At 40.5% G+C, this 20,800-nt stretch overlaps 1 protein-coding gene across 1 annotated transcript in view; it reads left to right on the top strand.

The window, feature by feature from the left end:
- SYNPR (synaptoporin) overlaps window positions 1-9,908 on the top strand; it is a 166,384-nt gene extending 156,476 nt beyond the window's left edge. Inside the window, exons 4-6 of the mRNA XM_032211770.1 lie at window positions 435-630; window positions 8,653-8,844; window positions 9,630-9,908. Coding sequence (XP_032067661.1) covers window positions 435-630; window positions 8,653-8,844; window positions 9,630-9,908 — 667 coding nt within the window. The remainder of the gene's footprint in view (window positions 1-434; window positions 631-8,652; window positions 8,845-9,629) is intronic.
- The last annotated feature ends 10,892 nt before the right edge of the window (window positions 9,909-20,800 follow it).

The following is a 20,800-nucleotide window of genomic DNA, read 5'->3' as shown; positions in this document are numbered from 1 at the left end:
AACAGCTGACCCTCCTGTATATGTGCAAGTAGCATACATCAATTCACAGAATGTTTGAATAACACTTGGTAGGGCATCATTATATCACGGACATTTGAAGTGCACGTGGAATGCACCTCAATGCTGTAGAAAGTGTACCCAAACAATAGATGGAAACTAATCAAGGAGAGAAGCAACCGGGAATCAACGAGAAACTTCCTAACAGTGAGAACAATTAACCAGTGGAACAGCTTTGCCTTCAGAAGTTGTGGATGCTCCATCACTGGAGGTTTTTAAGAAGAGACTAGTGGACAGCCACTTGTCTGAAATGGTATAGGGTCTCCTGGTTGATCAGAAGACTAGAAGACCTCCAAGATCCCTTCCAGCTCTATTCTGATTTATTGATTGAACTGTTTTCTGATTCCAATTCACTTTCTTCTTGTTCTCAATGTTAGGTTGTACCAGGTGAATTTTGATGCTCCCACCTGTGAAGGCAGGCGAGAAAAACTTTCACTAATAGGTGACTTTTCCTCTTCTGCGGAATTCTTTGTGACTATCGCTGTCTTTGCCTTCCTCTATTCCTTGGCAGCCACAGTAGTTTACATTTTCTTCCAGAACAAATACCGTGAAAACAACAGGGGTCCTTTGATTGTAAGTATGTGTTCAACCACTGCTAACACCTTTGTCCTTGTAATTGATGCATCTGTCTAAGTTATCTCTCTCATTGGATTCATTTCAATTCTATTGTCATCTGATATGCAGGTTTTTCTATTTCCTACTTAGATTTTACAATTATTGAATAGTGTTATTTGGAGGGTTATTTGGTGTTAATTGGTGTTATTTGGAGACTGTTATTGAGAATCCTACAGAAATAGTTTGAAGGCAAACAAAGTTTTCCCAATGATGTTGACAAGATAAAGCGAGTAAACATTGTTGACAAAAAAAATCAGAGCTGTCATTAGTGATTATTGTGTCTATGCTGACATCATGTAGATACACTGATTTTATAGACCTTAGTTATGAACATTTGAGAGGAGTAAATACTGCTATTTATCTCTTTCTATAGATATTACAAATACTATGGAAGACTTTAAGGGGGTGATACAACATCTTATCTTCTTTAAATCTTCATCCGTGACTTTATAGATCCTGAAGAGATATACGTTTTTCTATATATTTGGAATGGGTTTTTTAAGATTTACTGATTTTTTAAAAAAAAAACATGTGCTACTGATTTTCTTAGATTATAATCTGCTTTGTTCCAAATCTGAGAATTAGTCCTCATAAAAATATACTGTATATGTTAAATATCTTTAGCTTTTAAAAAGGAAATAAATTTTTTTAGGTTGTTCCATTGAAAAACAAAATCCATAACTGGGTAACCCTTTCATAGGGATAAGCCAGAATGATATAAAGAAATATAAAAGCTTTAAAGTTTGCTGGCTAAGTTTTGTCTAAAAGCAAGGTTTAATAACAGACCTCATTACAGAAATCTGAAAGAAAACAGCTGAAGGGATATTGTCAAAATGGACATGATTGTATTTATTGTTACAGAATTGCTTTATCTCAAATGCATTTATAAGGTTTATAGAATCGAAAATGTGTGCTGACATTTTGGTTTAAGCAACAAAGAATAATTGTATATAACTATGACCAACAGCGTTATAAACACACAAAGACAACTATGAATGAGATAGCTCAAATATCTTAAAATTAATCTGAAGTTTTGTCTGTTTGTCTGGTATTGTATTACTGGGTGTGCAGATGTACATTTGCTCTCCAATTATTATCTAAAAAGGGCAATGTCAGCACCTCTTCATTGAGTAATTAGGAAAGAAGACCACGAGACTCCATGGGTAGAAATCAAGTGTACTTTTACTAATTATAAATGATTAGAAGCATAGCAAAGCGAAGACTGACTATTTAGGCGCGAAAGCGATTGATATATAAAATAACCCATTCCCCACCCCTTGGCATCCCCGTTACAGTCCAATCATAATTCTCCTAAGTGTCAGGTGTGAGATAACTTCGAAAGGCATCACCAAGATGGAATGTCGGTGCCGTTAGCCTTGGCGGGAACCTCCTCCGCATGCGTAGTCCGACAGGCAGCAGTACTCCAGAATCTTCCTCCAGCACAATTAGTAACCCCTCCCAAATACCATGCCCTCCCTCCCCGTTTCATGGCAGCCGAAGCAGCAGCAAAGCAGAGGCTGACAAGTAGCTTTATCTGTATATAAAAACTTCATTCCAAGAAGCTCTGTAGCTACCAACCATGGGTGGGTTCTGGCTGCTGCTACTGCCGGTTCAGTCAGGGATGCATGCGCATATGCTTGATGAGCGCAAGATGTGCATTTGCAGTACTAAAAATGCTTCTGTGCACATGCAGATGCAAAAACAAGATGGCGGCGCTTATGGCGCTGCCGAGAGAACTGGTTCAGGGGCGTGGCTGGCCGAGTTACTACCTATTCAGCCAAACCGGTCTGAACCGGTAGGAACCAAACCTCTGCTACCAACTCCAGCATCTTTAGCTTTACAAGTAATTGTTGCAAGTTTATTTAAATCTTCAACAGGCAGCATTAATTACTCATAAAATTATATTCTACTATTTAATATGTGAAAGGCATTTCTATATCATGCACGGCACCTAACCTCAAACCAATGTTCTTCTGCTCTTTGCCATTGCTGTGATTCCATTCCAATCAGGAGAAATAATTCTGTTTTAACATCACTGCATTTTTATCCTTCTGTCATCATTTCTAATCCACAAATAGGAAATGTACAGTAGCAGTAAACTATAAAAGCTGTAATGGTGACATTTTCATTGCCTGCAATCTGCACAAATAATTGGATGAGTTATCCTGCCTTGTAAAAAAATCACCTTTATGTTTTTGTAGTCTCTGAGGGAAGTCTGCACTGATAATCATGCTATAAATGGGAGGTTATTTAGGCAGTTCACCCAGCTCTAAGAAACTCAAGAGTAAATCATGTCATAAATGGGAGCATGTACTTAACTCTCCCACCAGAAGTGATATTCAGCCGGTTCTGTCCAGTTCTGTTGAACTGATAATGGAAATTTCGATTAGTTCAGAGAACCAGTAAATACCACCTCTGTCTGGCCCTACTCCCATCTATTCTCTGCCTCCCAAGTCCCAGCTGAGGGGAAGGAGGATATGGGGATTTTGCAGTAACCTTCCCTTGCTACTCCCACCAAGCCATGCCAACCAAGCCACCCCACGCCCACCAAGCCACATCCACTGAACCAGTCGTAAAACATTTCAAATCTTACCACTGTCCCCCACCCAAAAGAAATCTAGTCTTCGGGCTTCAACTGAGGCTGTCCTTCACCTCTCAAATCAGGGCCACATTTTTTGGCATCCAGACAAAAACCCAAAACAACATTTCCCCTCCACTTTTTCCGGGACACACAGAAACATAATACTACTGATTGCAACAAGGTGATTTTCATCTGAATGCTTTCTTGAATGAAAGAAAGCCTAAATGCAAATGCACTTAATTGGCCTTAATGCTCCACTCTAAAATGCAAAATGGCCTCTACAGTTTTGGTTCCACATCTTCCATAAGCATTAGGATTACACTTCCTGCCACCCTTAGGGATTTTTCTTAGGGAAAAAAATAATGTGCCAGATTATTTTGGGGGTGTTGTGTTTTTGTCTTTGTCAAAATATGGAAACATTGACTAAATTGAATATAGGATAAAAATAACATTTGAATGCAAGACTGGGGAATTCTGGGAGTTGAGGTCCACATGTCTTAAAATTACCAAGGTTGAGAATTCCCAGTAAAAAAATAAGTTGGTGTCTTGAGTGACAACACCTAGGATGCTCATTGGATACTTCATCCCAGTTCAACAAATTGCTTATTTCATGGTTAGAGTAGAGGTATCACCTGATGTCCTACTGTATGGCTGTATGCCCTGTATGGCTGTCATTTACTATGAACATTATATGGTTACAGCAGAAATTAACAAAAGTCTCTCCCTTTGCGTGCAACCTTGTCAATTATCCACAGTATTATTTCCTGTGGAAAGTTCTGTGTCCTTTTGTTTTGTCAAATTTTTAGTCTATATTAGCCAGTTAACTATTTTTGATGTGCAATAATTAAAAACCAAGCTACATTTTTTTTTGCTAATTGAACTGAATGGTATCTGTCTTTGCTCTAGTCTAGATATAGGGATTAACAGGGAGTATAGGGGGTTCAAACTCATTATCCATGGTAGTTTTCCAAGAATTTTTTTTTTTTTTTGCAACTCAATGGAATCTCAGAATGAAATCAGGTAATGAGGCTCAGAACTCTGCCTGTCTGCCATCTGGTCAAGAACAGGATGATTCTCTGAAAATGGGATAGAAGCAAATTTAGTGTGACTTGATTTAGTGTGGCTGGCAAAAAATAATAATAATAAAGGTAAAATTTGAAAGTAGCCAGGATGCATCTGGACAATGAGAAAAGAAATATCCATTAAAATTTACCATTAAAAGTGATTAAATATGCTAGATTTTGCATAGCATTAAAGTAGGAAAAAGGATCCCACTGGCATCTTTGTCCTCCTACTCCCGTGATGGTGAATCTATGGCATGTGTGCCAGAGGTGACACTAGAGCCCTCTCTCTGAGCACGCATGCCATGGGCCCCAGCCCAGCTCCATCGCATTTCTAGCTGTCATTTGTGGGACTAAAAAGCCACGTGAAACAGCCTTCCTCCTTGTCACGGTACATTTGCTGTTGCTACCTTGAGCAGGAGCACAGTGAAATTTAGCTTCCCAATGGGAGAGGATGGGTCCCTTCCTCCTCCTCCTCCTGAAGCCCATGACAAAGGAGAAGCCCTGGCAGCTGTGGCAGGTGAGGAGGGGTGCGTGCCAGGGCTCTTGCCGCCGCTGTTGCCGCCACCTCTTCTTTGCCACTTCCCTGCCCCGCCCCGGGTCGCCTGTCTCTTTAAATCACGCTTCTTTGTCACCACACATTCTTCTCCTGAAATGAGCCCATGCTTGGGAGAAAGCATGTGCGGCAGGCTCCTCTCAAGTGCCTGAGCGGGACAAAGCAACTGGGAAAGGATTGAGGGGGGGGGGGGATAAGGTAAGGAGGAAGAACGGAGGCTTCTCGGCTTGCTTTCGCCTCCCGGATGGCATCCAGGAGTCAGAGTGAGCCGAGATTCTGCAGGGGAGAAATAGAAAGAGAGGTGGGTGGGAGGGAAAGAGAAAAGAGAGAGAGAGAGAGAGAGAGAGAGAGAGAAGGAGGGAGAGGAGGGGGAAGAGAGAGAAAGGGGGAAGAGAGGGGGTGGGAAGGAAAAAGAGAGAAAGAGGGAGGAAGTAGGAGAAGAGAGAAAGGGGGGAAGAGAAAGAGAGAGCAGAGGGAAAGAGAAAGGGAAGGTGATAAAGTGAGAGAAGGAGAGAGAGGTGGGAAGAGAAACAGAGATGGGGAGGGGAAGACAAAGGGGGAAGAGGGAGGTAGGGATGGTGAAAGGGAGAAAAGAGAAATGCTATTACAAAGTTTTTCTTTTTTGTTGTTGCTAAAGGTAATAGTTCAAAAACAGAAAAAAGGGGAGGGGAGAAAAAAGTCACATTTTTCTTAGAACAATTAGCTGAAATCTGCCTAGTTTATCTTCATTTTAGGTAGTAAATCTTCATTATTCAGGTTAAATTGTTGGCACTTTGAGATAAATAAGTGGGTTTTGGGTTGCAGTTTGGGCACTCGGTGCCAAAAGGTTTCACCACCACTGCCCTCCTCCATTGAAGGCTAATCTTATAGCTGCTATCCAGATGTTCCAAACCTATTTTCCATATAGGATTGGGAGGGAAATACTTTGATGAAACTGTGTGGAAAGCAGCTTACCAATCAGTATATCCTGTGTTCTTTAGATAGAACCAAAGCTCAATCTCAGGATAAGGCAACTTCCAATATTTCTTTCTCTTGGTAAATGCAAGTGGAGGTTCGCATCTCCCATGTTGGCCATAGAGGTGTTTGTCAAGTTATGACTCTCCAGAGGTCTTGACCAAAGACTCCTAGGAATGTCAAGAGTTGTACCTTATCAGTTCTAGCACCAGATTAGAGAAGGTGCTCGACATACTATCCTAAGAAATCACCATCCAAACTGAAGGAGGAATCAGGCTTCTCCTGGCAAGCTGGACTGGATACAAGAAATTCAAGGGCAGAAAGCTTCTGATCAGTAAATTTATTGTAGACAAGCTAAATAAGCCATGATGAAAAAAGAATCCAGTGTCTGCTGTGTGTTTCCTTGTAATTTCTGTAGCAATATGTTATCCATTGCAGCTTTCTGGGCCTGTCACAACTTCACCAGAGGCCCTTTAGCCAGGCCATTTCAAGGTGACTCAGGATGGCCTTCATGGCTGCCATAGCGGTCCTGTGGCAAAAGGCCATGCTTCGCCCAATCTTAGGAGTCCCTTACCTTGTCCTGTTACCACCTCTTTTGAGGTGGACATGGGGCTGGACTCTCGATTGCCTTAGGTTCTGTACCAGTGGTTCTCAACTTTTCCAATGCCACGACCCTTTAATACAGTTCCTCATGTTGTGGTGACCCCCAACCATAAAATTATTTTCGTTGCTACTCCATAACTGTAATTTTGCTACTGTTATGAATCGTAATGTAAATATCTGATATGCAGGATGTATTTTCATTATTACAAATTGACCATAATTAAAGCATAGTGATTAATCACCAAAACAATATGTAATTATATATTGTGAAATATTTCTTAATATATCTATATATTAAGAGAATATATCTTTTTCTTTATCTTTCTGTCTCTCTGTCTCTGTGTGTGTGTGTTGTGTCTGTCTGTCTCTGTCTGTGTGTTGCTCTTTGTCTCTCTCTCTCTCTCTCTCTCTCTCTCCCTCCCCTTCTGTCTCTCTTTGTCATTCTCTCTCTGCTCTCTCCTCCCTCCCCCATCTCTGTCACGCTGTTGTGTGTGTATATGTCTGTCTGTCTCTCACTCACTCTGTGTGTATCTCTGTCTGTCTGTCTGTCTGTCTCACTCACTTAATCATTCACTCTGTGTGTGTCTCTCTCTCTGTCTCTCTCTGTCTCTCTCTCCTTCCCTCCCTCCCCCATCTCTGTCATTGTGTGTGTGTCTGTCTGTCTGTTTGTCTGTCTCTCCTTCCCTCCCTCCCCCATCTCTGTCACTGTGTGTGTGTCTGTCTGTCTCTCCTTCCCTCCCTCCCCCATCTCTGTCACTGTGTGTGTGTGTGTGTCTGTCTGTCTCTCACTCACTCACTCAGTCACTTAATCACTCACTCTGTGTGTGTCTCTCTCTCTATGTGTGCCTCTCTCTGTGTGTCTGTGTGTCTCTCTGTCTCTCCTCTCCCTCCCCATCTCTGTCACTCTGTGTGTGTGTCTGTCTGTCTCTCACTCACTCACTCACTTAATCACTCACTCTGTGTGTCTCTGTCTGTCTGTCTGTCTCTCCCTCCCCCATCTCTGTCACTTGTGTCTGTCTGTGTCTGTCTGTCTCTCTCACACACAGAGACACACATACTGTGGTCACCTTTAATCACAGGTTAAAAGTACCTGGCAGCGGCGTTTTTCCCTTGGGGAAAGTCTACGAGGCTGTAATTTATGGGGTGTGCACATGCCACACACCTATGTTTTTAACAGCGTGGAGCCATGGCGAGGCTCTGCACGGCTAGTGATGACTCCAGAGCCCATCCGGGAAGACGAGGAATGCGAGGGGGACCCCTCTCCCCGCAGATGGGCTCCGTTCCCCACACATCTTTCACAGCCATCTCGTTTCCAATTGGGGGGATCCATGCAGAGGATTTCTCCCCCCATTGGAAACGAGGTGGCTGTAAAAGACAAGGCAGCGCTTTGTCAGAGTGAGAACTCCCCCCATTACAAAGTCTCCGAGGCTGTAATTGTATGGGGTGTGCGTGCGCACCTCTGTTTTCCACAGCGTGGAGATGCGGCAACACTCTGCGTGGCTGGCGATGACTCCAGAGCCCATACCACGGGGGGGGGTTTCAAGGAATGCAAGGTGGAGTTTAAAGTTTAGAGTTCCAATTGTCTTAGCAACCCCTGTGAAAAGGTCATTCAACCCCCAAAGGGGTCACGACCCACAGGTTGAGAACCGCTGTTCTATACCATGCGAGGCATATAGAAAAAAAGGAGAAGGCCCAGGAACATGAGGCAGGCCCAGAAGAAGATGGAGAGACAACATCAAAGACATACTACTACTACAAGAAGCATCGAATAACAATGGTTCAGGCTGCCAGAAGTGCAAGAACCAAAACCTGTACCTCCCCCAACACCGGAAGTGGTAAAAGAGGAAGAAAGACGAAGAAGTCTGCTTGGTATCACATGCAAAGCCTATTTTTAGTCATATTGAAATTAAAATTCTTGTATCTCTTTACCCCATCCATGCCATGTACAGGCTAGAAGTCCATCACTTTTCAGTGGGAGAGGTTGTTTCCACCCATCACTTCTCTTGACTGATCTTCTATGAGACTATGAGATTGTTTATAACCATCTGACAAATAACATCCTTTTTTTTCCTGAAAATTGTTGAGCTGAGAATTGAACTATTGTGCTTCCACATCATGTACAACTTTTATAAGTAGGAAAATACAAATGCATTCTGAGATTATTCTATCCTTCTGACCTTTTACTATCAAACATGAACTTGCAATGTTCGATTTGGGTTTTGTAGGATTTCGTTGTGACAGTGGTGTTCTCCTTCATGTGGTTTGTGGGTTCTTCTGCTTGGGCTAAAGGTCTGTCTGATGTCAAGATTGCCACTGACCCAGATGAAGTCCTCTTACTGATGTCAGCTTGCAAACAACAATCCAACAAATGCTTGCCTGTGTACAGCCCTGTTATGTCAAGTCTTAATACTTCAGTTGTGAGTATTCCTTTTATTTGGTAAAAAATGAGGGGTCTGAAATAAAATGATAGGTGCCCTACAGAATCACTCAGCATTTATCTTTTCTCACCCTTCAGTTGGAATCCACCATATTTAACCTAATTCATTGATTCTTCAAAGGATAATAATAACAGCATGAGTGTAAGATAATAATGGCATGTGCCACTGATTCTTTAAATACACATAGTGTAAGCAATTAGGAGCATTTAAAAAGATAATAATTGAGCATTCTGGTTGTATTTAACAATCAAAGTGTATTTATCCTAGTTGTATGAATATGAAATTAATTTCTTCAGATAGTATGGAGAATTTGGAGGAAAAAGGCCTTTTAATCATATGAGTTCATAAATAGCTAATATTATGGCACTCCAAAAACACATTACTTTAGGAAACAAATAGATGATTGACTGCCTCTGGTAACAACATCGTGAAGCCACAGATCCAACATCAAAGAATAAAACTCTTCTTTCAATTAGTTTTTTGTAGCTCGCTTACTAAATGAAAGCTGTAAACTTTTTTCCATTTATATTTTCATTTCATTTATATTTTCTATCTCTACCTTACTACAGGAGTGACAGATTAATATTTGCTTTAACCACATCTTTGGAAGGTTCTCTGGGCAAAAATAACCTTGAATTAATAAGTTGGCTTTAGACATTTTTTTAAAGAAGAATCACAATCATGTGAATAATCAAGAGGGAGGGAGAGGGAGAGAGAGAGAGAAACCTAAATGAAATTTAATGTCTTGCTTGGTTTTTGTTTAGGTCTTTGGATTCTTGAACTTTATTCTCTGGGCAGGAAATATCTGGTTTGTTTTTAAGGAGACTGGTTGGCATTCTTCGGGTTCAAGATATCCTCAAGAGACCCTCGAGAAACAGTCCAGCAGCTATAACCAAGGTGGCTACAATCAAGATAGCTATGGGTCGAGTGGTGGGTATAACCAACAGGAAGGCAATTTTGGGCAACAAACTAATTATGGTCAAGTTGATGAATTTGGCCAGCAACAACAGAGTGGCCCAACTTCATTTACTAATCAAATGTAGCCACTGCAGAGTTCGGAGAGCCCTTAACGCTGATCATTTGTAGAAAGCTCAAACATGGTGATGATAGCACATTTCTGAGTGTTTGTAGATTAATGTGACGACGAGTTTCAACTAATCCAAGGTCTGTGAATATGAACTGCTGGAGGTGGGTTGTGGCTCTTGTTTGTTTGTGAATGATGAAGTTCCCCCCAGTAAGTGATGATGATGGTGATGATGATGGTGATAGTGACGACAGTGATGATGATGATGATGCATTCATCACAGTGGTGAAATGAAGTAACTAATTGTTATACATATGGTATAAATACCCTTACAGTAGTTTTGTACATGTATGGTTAGAATGTTTTGTAGCCTTCAGTCTGTAGGTTAAAATATGCATAATATAATTGAATTAGCATTAGCTTTTCTTCTGCATTATGATGAGGCAAGATAAGTTTCCTATGATTTCTGAAGATTACTCTGTGTAGGACAAAGCATGCATTATATCTCCTATATTTTCTCCATTGCTATCTGACTGCTAGTTTATACAATTCAATATTTTTTACGGGTTAAAATATTTATTTGATATTCTTCTTCATTAGAATGTTAGTCGGGTGTGTAGCTGCATGAAACCACATACTTTTCACAACTGAATATTATGACTGTGAACATGGAACTTTTCTCCATTCGTATTTAATTGTTTTGTTAATATAACATTTTAGATAATGTACATATGACTAATTTATTTATTCTGTAAAGTTGGATCAATTACCCAAAATCTGAATTGTGTATTCAACAAAAATATTTTTCCTTGAAAGGAAATTTTGAAATATATAACTGTTCAACTGTTTTCTGCCTATTAAGTTCAGTATTTGTTCCTAGAGCCATATTTATGTTGAAGCTGTGTGATTCCATATGGATATAATATAAGGACCAAGTAACTGTGTTTACATCTTTACAAAGGTATTTATTTATTTTATTAGGATAACAGAGGTGGAGATACTGACACAACTACACAATACAGCTATTGCAAAACATTACAGAAAAGTTTGTCCTATCTTGTCATCACTGTTGAGGAATTTTTTTCTTTCTCGACTTCTATTCAGATCAGACATTCTGCTGACTGTTGAATTTGGTGCTACCTCTAAATACAAAACAGTGTCAGAAGTAGAATTTTAACAATGAAAAAGACACAGCCATGTCTAAGCAGGGAGCATGATTAACTTAGAGATCCAGTTGGTCTCAAACTATATATAATAATTACAAGGGAAAACATTCTTTCCAACAATTGAATGAAAGAGATCAGAATCAATGGCAAGAGAAGAGAATCAAACTTTTGCTAAATCTCGCTAAGCTTTATTCTTCTCTCTGTTCCAGATAAGATCCCAGATAAGTAACATGGAGTGCCAGTGCTAAAAATACATCTATCATAAAGCAGACTGAACTTTGCCTTTATTGTTGTGAGATAGGTCCTTGACTGTTTTTTGAAGGAAGCTATCTTACAAATTGAACTGGTTGTTAGCCAACCAGTCTAGATGTCACTTGTATATAAAGTGAAAGCAAATTCCACTTCCTTCTAGCACTGGTGATGTTACCTAGCTGGGTAATGAAACGTCTGCAAGGAAACAACCAAGCTCAGAGAGAATTAAGGATTCCATAGTTTAGATGTGTATCTCTGTTCAGTGATTGTGGCACTGAAGGAATAAGGGGATCTTGCCATACATTTATCAGACTGAGCAGCTCATACCTGGAGTAAGAAACAATTAAGAACTGCCAATTTTGCATACACACTACAGTCTGTACATAAACAAGGCTCATTTTTTCTTATTCTATTTGCAGCCTATAGAGAATATACCATAAAACCGGAACATCTGTATTTCTAAACAAAAGTGTTTCTCTCTATAATATAATTGTATAACCTGTACATGTTCAAAGCATCATTTAGCATAAAGCAATGTAGTCAGTTATATGATTGTTGTAACCAATGTACGGCTGCTCCGTGAATAAATTAATATGGTGGTATAATTATTTGATCTCAATAAATAAAGTGTGTTGCATACAAAAATCATTTGAAGGATTATGGTGCTGTTACAAAATTCTAAACTAAAGCAACCTTCTACCTCTACTCAGAGAAAGATGGTGAATGTATCCTGTTTCAATCAGCAGATAAAATAGGGCCTCAAAACTGCCAAGCAAGTTTTTTTTTTAAAAAAAAAATAGGCCTTACTAAAAATTAGGGGTAAATCAGTATCTTCTGTTGGATCCACTTGGGCAAGATGGGAGATTCAGACAGATTGAAGCATAGTAACATTTCAGAAAAACAAGAAGAGAAACCAATATATAAACCATGTAACATACCCTTTTACTGTATACTGATAATGAGTGTGCTGAAAAACTAGCTGGCAAAGGACAGTGTGTGTGTGTGTGTGTGTGTGTGTGTCCTTTGTATATATAAAGTATCTGACATTCTTTGGGTATCATTACAGTTAATTCAAAAAGTTTTTTTTCTTCTAGCAGGAGTATTTATTTATTTACTTACTTACTTATTTATTTGCATTGTGATTTTTACAAATAACTCCAGGTGGTAAACATATCCAACACACCTTCCTCCTTCTCCTGTTTTCCCTACAACAACAACACTATGAGGTGTCTTGGGCTGAGAGAGAGTGACTGATCCAAAGTCATGCCTAAGTGGGACTAGAACTCACGGTCTCCCAGTTTGTAGCACGGTGCCTGAAACACTAAATCAAACTGGCTCTCTTATAACTGGTTATTTTCCAGATGCTTTTGATAACAATAGCCATAATCTCTGCTGGTCAGGGTTTATGGAAGTTGTTGTCTTAAAACATCCGACTAGCCCAGGTTGCTGTTTCTCCGAGGTGAAAAATAGCATATTATTGGAGAAGGGAGGAAAACATCATTTTTCATTCAGGGCATTAGAAGGTCATGGGAAAGCCCTTCAGAATCAGACCAATGGAGACTACCATTGTGACTACTATCCTAGTATACATAGACTCACATTGGTATATAGAGAGTCAGCCTGGACACCAGAGTTGCTACCGGCATTGCTACTGGTTCGGTGCACAAAATGTTTTGCTTGTGCCTGCTCATTTTGCTCTCGCGCACGCCAAACGTGCACTCCTCACATGTGCGCCTTTACACCTAAAAAGATCTGCGCATGGAAAAAATTAAATTTCTGCAATGGAAATTTTTCTGCGCATGCGCAGAACCAAAAATCAAGATGGTGCTGCCAACAATAGAACTGGTTCAGGTCCATGGGCAGCCGAGTTACTACCTACTCGGCCGAACCAGTCTGAACTGGTAGGAACCCACCTCTGCTGGACACAAGTGATTCTGATATCAGGCCAGACTTGAAAATTATCAAATTCAAATCTGTCCTCAGAACCTCACTGAATGACTTTGAACGGTCCAGGGTGTATTTTGTGAAGATTACATGAAAAGAAAGTCGCTTTGGGAGAAAAGTAGCTTGTATGTCAATGAATAAATAAAGCTAAACTTGTCCAAGTCTCACAATCAAGGCACAGCAGTTGTATAAAAGGGATATAAAATTACTATTCTCGAACCTCCCTTCATACGTTCTGGTTGACATTTACCTTGAAATATGTTCAAAGGCTACATAATCTCATCTATGGGATTTTATTATGTAATAAGTCCTATGTTATTGCTCAGACCAACCTGTCTCACAGGTGTGTAGTATGGGGAACGAAATAGAAGACAAGCCCTATGCAGTGGTGAAATTCAATTTTTTTTATTACTGGTTCTGTGGGTGTGGCTTGGTGGTCGAGGCATAGGAAGGATACTGCAAAATCTCCATTCCCACCCCACTCCAAGGGAAGAATACTGCAAAATCTCCATTCCCACCCCACTCCAGGGGAAAGATACTGCAAAATCTCCATTCCCACCCCACTCCAAGGGAAGGATACTGCAAAATCTCCATTCCCATCACACTCCAAGGGAAGGATATTGCAAAATCTCCATTCCCATCACACTCCAGGGGAAAGATACTGCAGAATCTCCATTCCCATCACACTCCAAGGGAAGGATACTGCAAAATTTCCATTCCCATCACACTCCAAGTGAAGGATACTGCAAAATCTCCATTCCCCGCCCCCTCCAGGGGAAGGATACTGCAAAATCTCCATTCCCACCCCACTCTGGAGCCAGCCAGAGGTGGCATTTGCCGGTTCTCTGAACTACTCAAAATTTCTGCTACCAGTTCTCCAGAACCTGTCAGAATTTGCTGGATTTCACCCCTGGCCCTATGTAAGTTGCATTCAGTTTCTGGAGAAAAAGTGGGTTATAGATCAAACAAACAAGTCCGAGAATGAATTTCCCCAAGAGAAATGAAATACTCATTGTCCTCTCATATTTATGCTGCAGTCTGGCCAAGAAACTGAATAAAGGAATAAAAATAGTTCAATAAGTCCAAAATAGTATTTTTTTAAAAAGCTGTAGTCAAGGATCTTTTGGAATTTTTGATACAAATGTTAAGACAATTCTTTATTGTTTAAAAAGAGAGCTCCAATTCTTTGCTCTATGCCTTCTTTAAAAGTTACATGTCAGGCTGATTTATTTATTGTGAGTATTTATAAAAACTAAGGGCAGGCTTTTTAGTCTCATAGGTTTTAGTGACCACTTATACTAATTAGATGTTTCTAAAGCATCTGTTCCAAGTTAAAATGTCATCAGATGCTGTAATTGTAAATACAGCCAGTGGGTGGCAAAAAAGAAATTATTAAGATAAAACTTAAAAACTCATTTTATCATCCCATTAATCTTTCATACAATAGTTTTTTTTTTAAAAAAAATCAGTTTTAAGGTCTAGCTTTACTCCATGGTGTCAATTTTGGAATCAATATAATTGCAATTGCAGATATGTCTATTATCCTTTAAACTCCAAACACTCCAATTAACTAAAGGTGCAATGCAGGATCATGTTTAGATATGGCAAGGCTCCAAGCCAGTATTTCTCAACCTTGGCAATTTTTTAGCTGCGTGGACTTCAATTCCCAGAATTCCCCAGCCAGCACACTTAAAGTTGCCAAGTTTGAAAAGCACTGCTCTGAGCTATGGGAAGCAGTAAAAGCTCTATTTGGCAACTGCTAAGAGAAGAGATTACTGTGTAATAACAGAATTTGGCAAGAACAGACACACGATGAGTTGGGAAAGGGCCAAAGAGAAAGTTTGAGTCCGTTAGGGTTGGATCAAGCTAAATTAACAATAAGACAAAGAATTTTAAATATAGACAGTAAAACAGGGAGCCCTGCCCTCCTCTAATGATCTGTAGGTGTATTCTGGGAGAAGAAAGAGCTGCAACCAAGGCAATAGTTAGATAAGGGATATCTTGGCCTACCAGAGAAGTGGGAATATGAAAAAAGCATCTCAGAAATATCCCATAGGGGGCCGCGGTGGCTCACGCAGTAAAATGCTGAGCCTGTGCTCCGCTGAGGTTGGCGGCTCGATTCCCTAGAGTGAATAAACCACATAGGGACAGGAAAGGCGCCTCCCCCTATTGCCTACTGGCATTCAAGCGTCCCACAGGTAAGATAACACCGCCCGAAAATATTCTTTTTACAGAGGAAGCCGCTTCGGTGATCCCTGGCTAACACATGCCATACGCTTAAAAAAAAAAAAACCCACCACAGCTCATGTTCTTCTTTGTGATCAGTTTTGTAGGGATCCTTGTCACCTGTTGCTTTTCAACTAAATTCCCAAGGAATTGCAATAGTTTCTATTTACATCATCTGTTAGATAATCTTAATTCCATCAAATGGAAGACCATGTTGAACAAGGTTTTTCTATTGATGCCCTGACCTTCTGGAATATATCTTCTCCCCTGCAACCTTTGATCTAGCCAGCTCCTGCAAGATCAGTTTTTGAAAAATGTTTGAAATGTGACTTTTCAGTAGAAATGTTGAAAATAAATAAAACAAGTAAGTATTGCTGAAAAGCAATTAAATGTCCCTATCTATAATTTCCATACAATATTCTCTCAATACCTTAAACAATTTTTATGCTAACTTAGTTTGCCCTACAGTAAATTGTTATTTTCCTGATGATCCTAACATAGCTCCCGTAATTCACAATCCCTCCTTTTTCAACAAAGAACCTGGTGTTCCTTTTCTTATCACCCTGTGCGTGCTGCACAATTTCTAAAGTTGGCAGGGGATTGTCCCATCGTTCTACATCTATATTTGGTATTTGGCATTTTAAGTAAATATTTTCCCTCATTTGTGATATACTTTTATATCTTCAACTTCTCCTTTCCACCTAATAGGCTGATTTTTCACTACTTCTTTATTGGATATTCTGAATAGTTTTTATGTTCATTTATTTTCCTACAAAATGCCTCTAGGCAAAAAAAAATTTTTTAATAAAGCTGCCAATGACTTGCTAAAGAAAATCAAAATAAAATACCTCACTAATTTGTTACAGGAGGAAATCATTCTCCTTTTCAAAGCAAGTAATTTCTTTTGAAGCCATTCATACCTCAACTATTTTAACCTTAAAAATGTCACGGAAGAATGTGGTGCTATTTATTAGAAAACATTAAAAGTGTTGCTGAACATTGCGCAAGAAAATAATCTCATACAATAATTTTCTTCATGTGTTGTTAGTAAAAATTGGTTCTTTTATCCAACTTCTCTCAATTGAACTTCCACTCTCAAACAACAGGGGTTTCTGCAGAGGTGGGTCAAGAAAATCAATTGAGCAGCCACAACTGCATAAACATGTTTTTAAAAAATGTGTGTTTCTTTGCTTGGCCTGCAGAATGTGAAAGGCCTTTTAACTAAATTCCCAAGGAATTCCAATAATTCCAACAAGTAGACAAGATACTAGAACAGCAATAGCAATAGCACTTAGACTTATATACTGCTTCATATTGCTTTACAGCCCTCTCTAAGCAGTTTACAGAGTCAGCATATTGCCCCCAACAATTTGGCTCCTCATTTTACCCACCTCAGAAAGATGGAAGGCTGAGTCAGCCTTGAGCCTGGTGAGATTTGAACTGCCAAATAGCAGGCAGCCGGCAGTCAGCAGAAGTAGCCTGCAGTACTGCATTCTAACCACTGCATCACCGTGGCTCATGAAAGCAAGGTCTATTAGGCTTCTCATCAAACAAGGGAGTAAATATCCTGATTAATGATAGCCTTATTTGAAAGCACCTCTGACTGTGCTCTCTTTACTGGAAACAATATGCTTTTGGGATGATGTTCCTGTTTGTGAAGAAACATTGAACCTCTGGACTGGCTGGCAAGTCTGATCTGGGAACCCTGGACTGGCTTTGGATGCTTCTTCTGCTTCTTCTTAGCTCAAAGCTAACCCCGCCTCTCTTGTTTACATTCCTTTGCTTCATTACTAACTCTTGAAGTGAAACTGATAATCTCCTAGGAGACCATGTCTGTTTGTGTGACTGAAACCTGAAGCAAGACAGTAAATGGGGCTCAGAGTGCTATCTCAGAGTACTATCCCCACTATTTTCAAATCATGTTTTAAGTATTTTTCTTCTCCTGTTTAAGCCTACTTACAACATGATTTCTCTTTACAAAGTTGGGCTCAAAAGACATACTGTAGGTGCCATTGAAGGCTTCATTATTTTTCCATTAAAAACAATGGCCAGGCAGTCTATACCCATGATGGTGAACCTATGGTACATATGCCAGAGGTGGCATGCAGAGCAGCTGCTCTTCTGGTTTCCAGAGCTGGTCTTTGCGGGTGCCGGAGCACCTGGAAAATTGCCTGAAAAATGACTTGAAAAATGACTTGAAAAATAGCCAAAAACCAGAGTCTGTTTTCAGGCTGTTTTCAGGCCAAAAATTGCCCGGAAATCGCCTAGAAATGGCCTGAAAAATGCCCACCAAATGGCCAAAAAACAGGCATGCACGTGCCAGGCAGCTGATCTTCGGGTTTCTGGCACTCTGGTGCATGCACATGCACCGGAGTGTTTGGCACTAAGTGCCCAAACATTCTGGTTTGGGCACTTAGTGCCAAAAAGGTTGCCGTCATCTTTCCCTAAATCTACATTTGCCCATCAAATACAACCACATGGCCTCCCCATAACTAACATGTGCACCCAGAGTTGTCTCACAGTTTCTGAATACAAGAGTGGCAAGATACACCATTAGCAAATAAGCCAATGTAACAAGAAGGAAGTATGATTGTGAGGGACAGGAGGAAGAGCTACTACCAAGACAATGGTCAGAAAAAAGAAACCTGGCTCCAGGGCAGAACTGTAACCTAAGAAAACATCACAGACGACCTTCCCTAATTCTTATGGAGAAAAGGGGGTGTGTGGCTGTACAATTTGACTTGCTAGCTTTGGTTTTCTAATTTGATCTACTTGGACTGGGTTCACATAGCTTTGCTACACCTTTTGCAAATGTTTAACCAGTTTGGTTGGCATTTGCTCTGCCTATATTGTAACACAAATGACAGCTCTTAGTCTCGTAAGTTTCAAGAGTGGATTCAAGAGCCATCAGTGTGCTGCAGCTGCCAAAAAAAAGTCAGTGCAGCCCTAGGCAGAGGGATAGAAACAAGATCACATGAAGTATAAGGACCACTTTACAGAAAGTCCTCAACTTACAGCCACAACTTACAGCTCATTTTTGCTAAATGAGACATTTGTTAAGTGAATTTTGCCTCAATTTATGTCTTTTCCTACGACAGTTCTTAAGTGAAACACTGCAGTTGTTAACTTAGTAACCCAGTTGTTAAGTGAATTTGGCTTCCCCATTGACTTTGCTTGTCATAAGGTCACAAAAGGTGATTACCGTGGGACTTCAACCATCATGTCTATGAACAGTTCCCAAGCATCTGAATTTTGATCAAATGACCATGGGGATGCTGCAACAGTCATGTAACAAACAGTCATAAGCTACCTTTTTCAGTTCCATTATAACTTTTAATAATCACCAAATGAACTGTTACAAGGTGCAGACTACCTGTAATGCGTTGGTAAGGCCACACTTGGAATACTGGCATCCAGTTTTGGTTGCCACAATATAAAAAAGATGTTGGGACTCTAGAAAGAGTGCAGAGAAGAGCAACAAAGATGATTAGGGGACTGGAGATTACAACACACGAAGAACGGTTGCAGGAACTGGGTATGTCTAGTTTAATGAAAAGAAGGACTGGGGGTGGCACGACAACAGTGTTCCAATATCTAAGAGGTTGCCACCAAAAAGAAGGAGTAAAGCTATTCTCCAAAGCACCAGAAGGCAAGACAAGAAGCAATGGATGGAAACTACTCAAGGACAGGACCAACCTAGAAATAAGGAGAAAATTCAGGACAATTAGAACAATTAATCAGTGGAACAACTTGCCTCCAGAAGTCGTGGGTTTTTAAGAAGAGATTGGACAACCGTTTGTCTGAAATGATATAGGATTTTCTGCCCGAGCAGGGGGTTGGACTGGAAGACCTTCCAGCTCTGTTTTTCTGTTATTCTGAATTGCCATGCAACACTGAGAGGTCATTTCTCAGCTGAGAGTATAACTTGATTTTGAGAAAGACTCAGCCTTCTCAGTAAGTAGCATGTCATATAACTCCAACTCGGATATAAAGCTTTGTGGGCTTTGTTATAGGATTCAAATGGGGAGGGGAAATCCACCTCTCACCCTTAATGACAAAACCTTCTCTTGTTTTCAAGCTGAGAGCAGCTCCATTTCTATATAATTTCTGGGTATTAATTGAAGGGGTAATGAACACGGACTACAAGTGTGTTGGCAGTGACACTGCAATTATATGCTGTCTTTTTTTCCATAGGCTTTCCCTAAAGAAGGCACCAGAAATCTAAGTACAATTACAACATGGGAGGGGATGTGTAGAAAGATCAGCACTAAAATGAAGTGGGGGGGGGCACCATAATTTCCTAGAATCTGCAAAAAATAAATAGACCAAGAAAATTGGGGGGAAATGAAGGTTGTCAACATTTGTATCCGCTTGGACGTCTGGAGACCCAGTCCTGAGGGTGACCCAACTTTCAGCAATGTTAAATAAAGATGATAGATTGGTAGAGATCTTCTTATTTGTTTGTTTGTTTGTTTGTCAAACCTGTATGCTGTCCATCTTGCCAAAAGTGGCTCTAATTGTATAAATATAGCATATATTATATAGCAATGATGGCGAACCCATGGCAAGTGTGCCACAGGTGGCACTTGGAGCCATTTCTGAGGGCACACAAGGCATTGCTCTGTCAGCTCCAGCACGCATGTGCGCGTCGGCCAGCTGATTTTCGGCCTTGGTTTTCAGCCATTTTTCACCCTCCAGAGGCTTCCCTGGCCCACCCAAAGTTGAGAAACGTACCCTTTCCGGCCTCCAGAGGGCCTCCAAGGGGTGGGGGAAGCTGTTTTTACTCTCCCCAGGCTCAAGAAATCCATGTGCATGTGTGTGGGGGGGAATTAAATTATGGGGGTGGCCATGTGAGCACACGCAATGGCGCGTATATGTGTGCTTTTGGCACCCAAGTTTCACCATCACTGATATATAGTATAGTGTTCTATCTATCTAATATCTATCTATCTATCTATCTATCTATCTATCTATCTATTCACACACACATACAAGGGGGGCTGGTGGAGCAGTGGTTAGAGTGCAGTGCTACCGGCTACTTCAGCTGTTTGCCAGCTGCCTGCAAATTTGGCAGATCAAATCTCACCAGATTCAAGGTTGACTCAGCCTTACATCCTTCCCAGGTGAATAAAATGAGGAGCCAAATTGTTGGGGCCAATATGCTGACTCTGCAAACCACTTAGAGAGGGTTGTAAAGCACTAAGAAGCAGTATATCCATCTTGGCGTATTCGGGTCTTTTCCCGTGTAAGATTGAGAGTAATTTGGCGATGTTTCGACAAGGTTCCACTTGCCATTTTTAGGTTGGTGCCTTCGGCTTCATGC

This window comes from Thamnophis elegans, chromosome 2 (assembly GCF_009769535.1).
Source record: "Thamnophis elegans isolate rThaEle1 chromosome 2, rThaEle1.pri, whole genome shotgun sequence".
Classification (NCBI taxonomy): domain Eukaryota; kingdom Metazoa; phylum Chordata; class Lepidosauria; order Squamata; family Colubridae; genus Thamnophis; species Thamnophis elegans.
The sequence above is the reverse complement of the archived record's forward strand: the minus strand, read 5'-3'. Positions and strand labels throughout refer to the sequence as shown.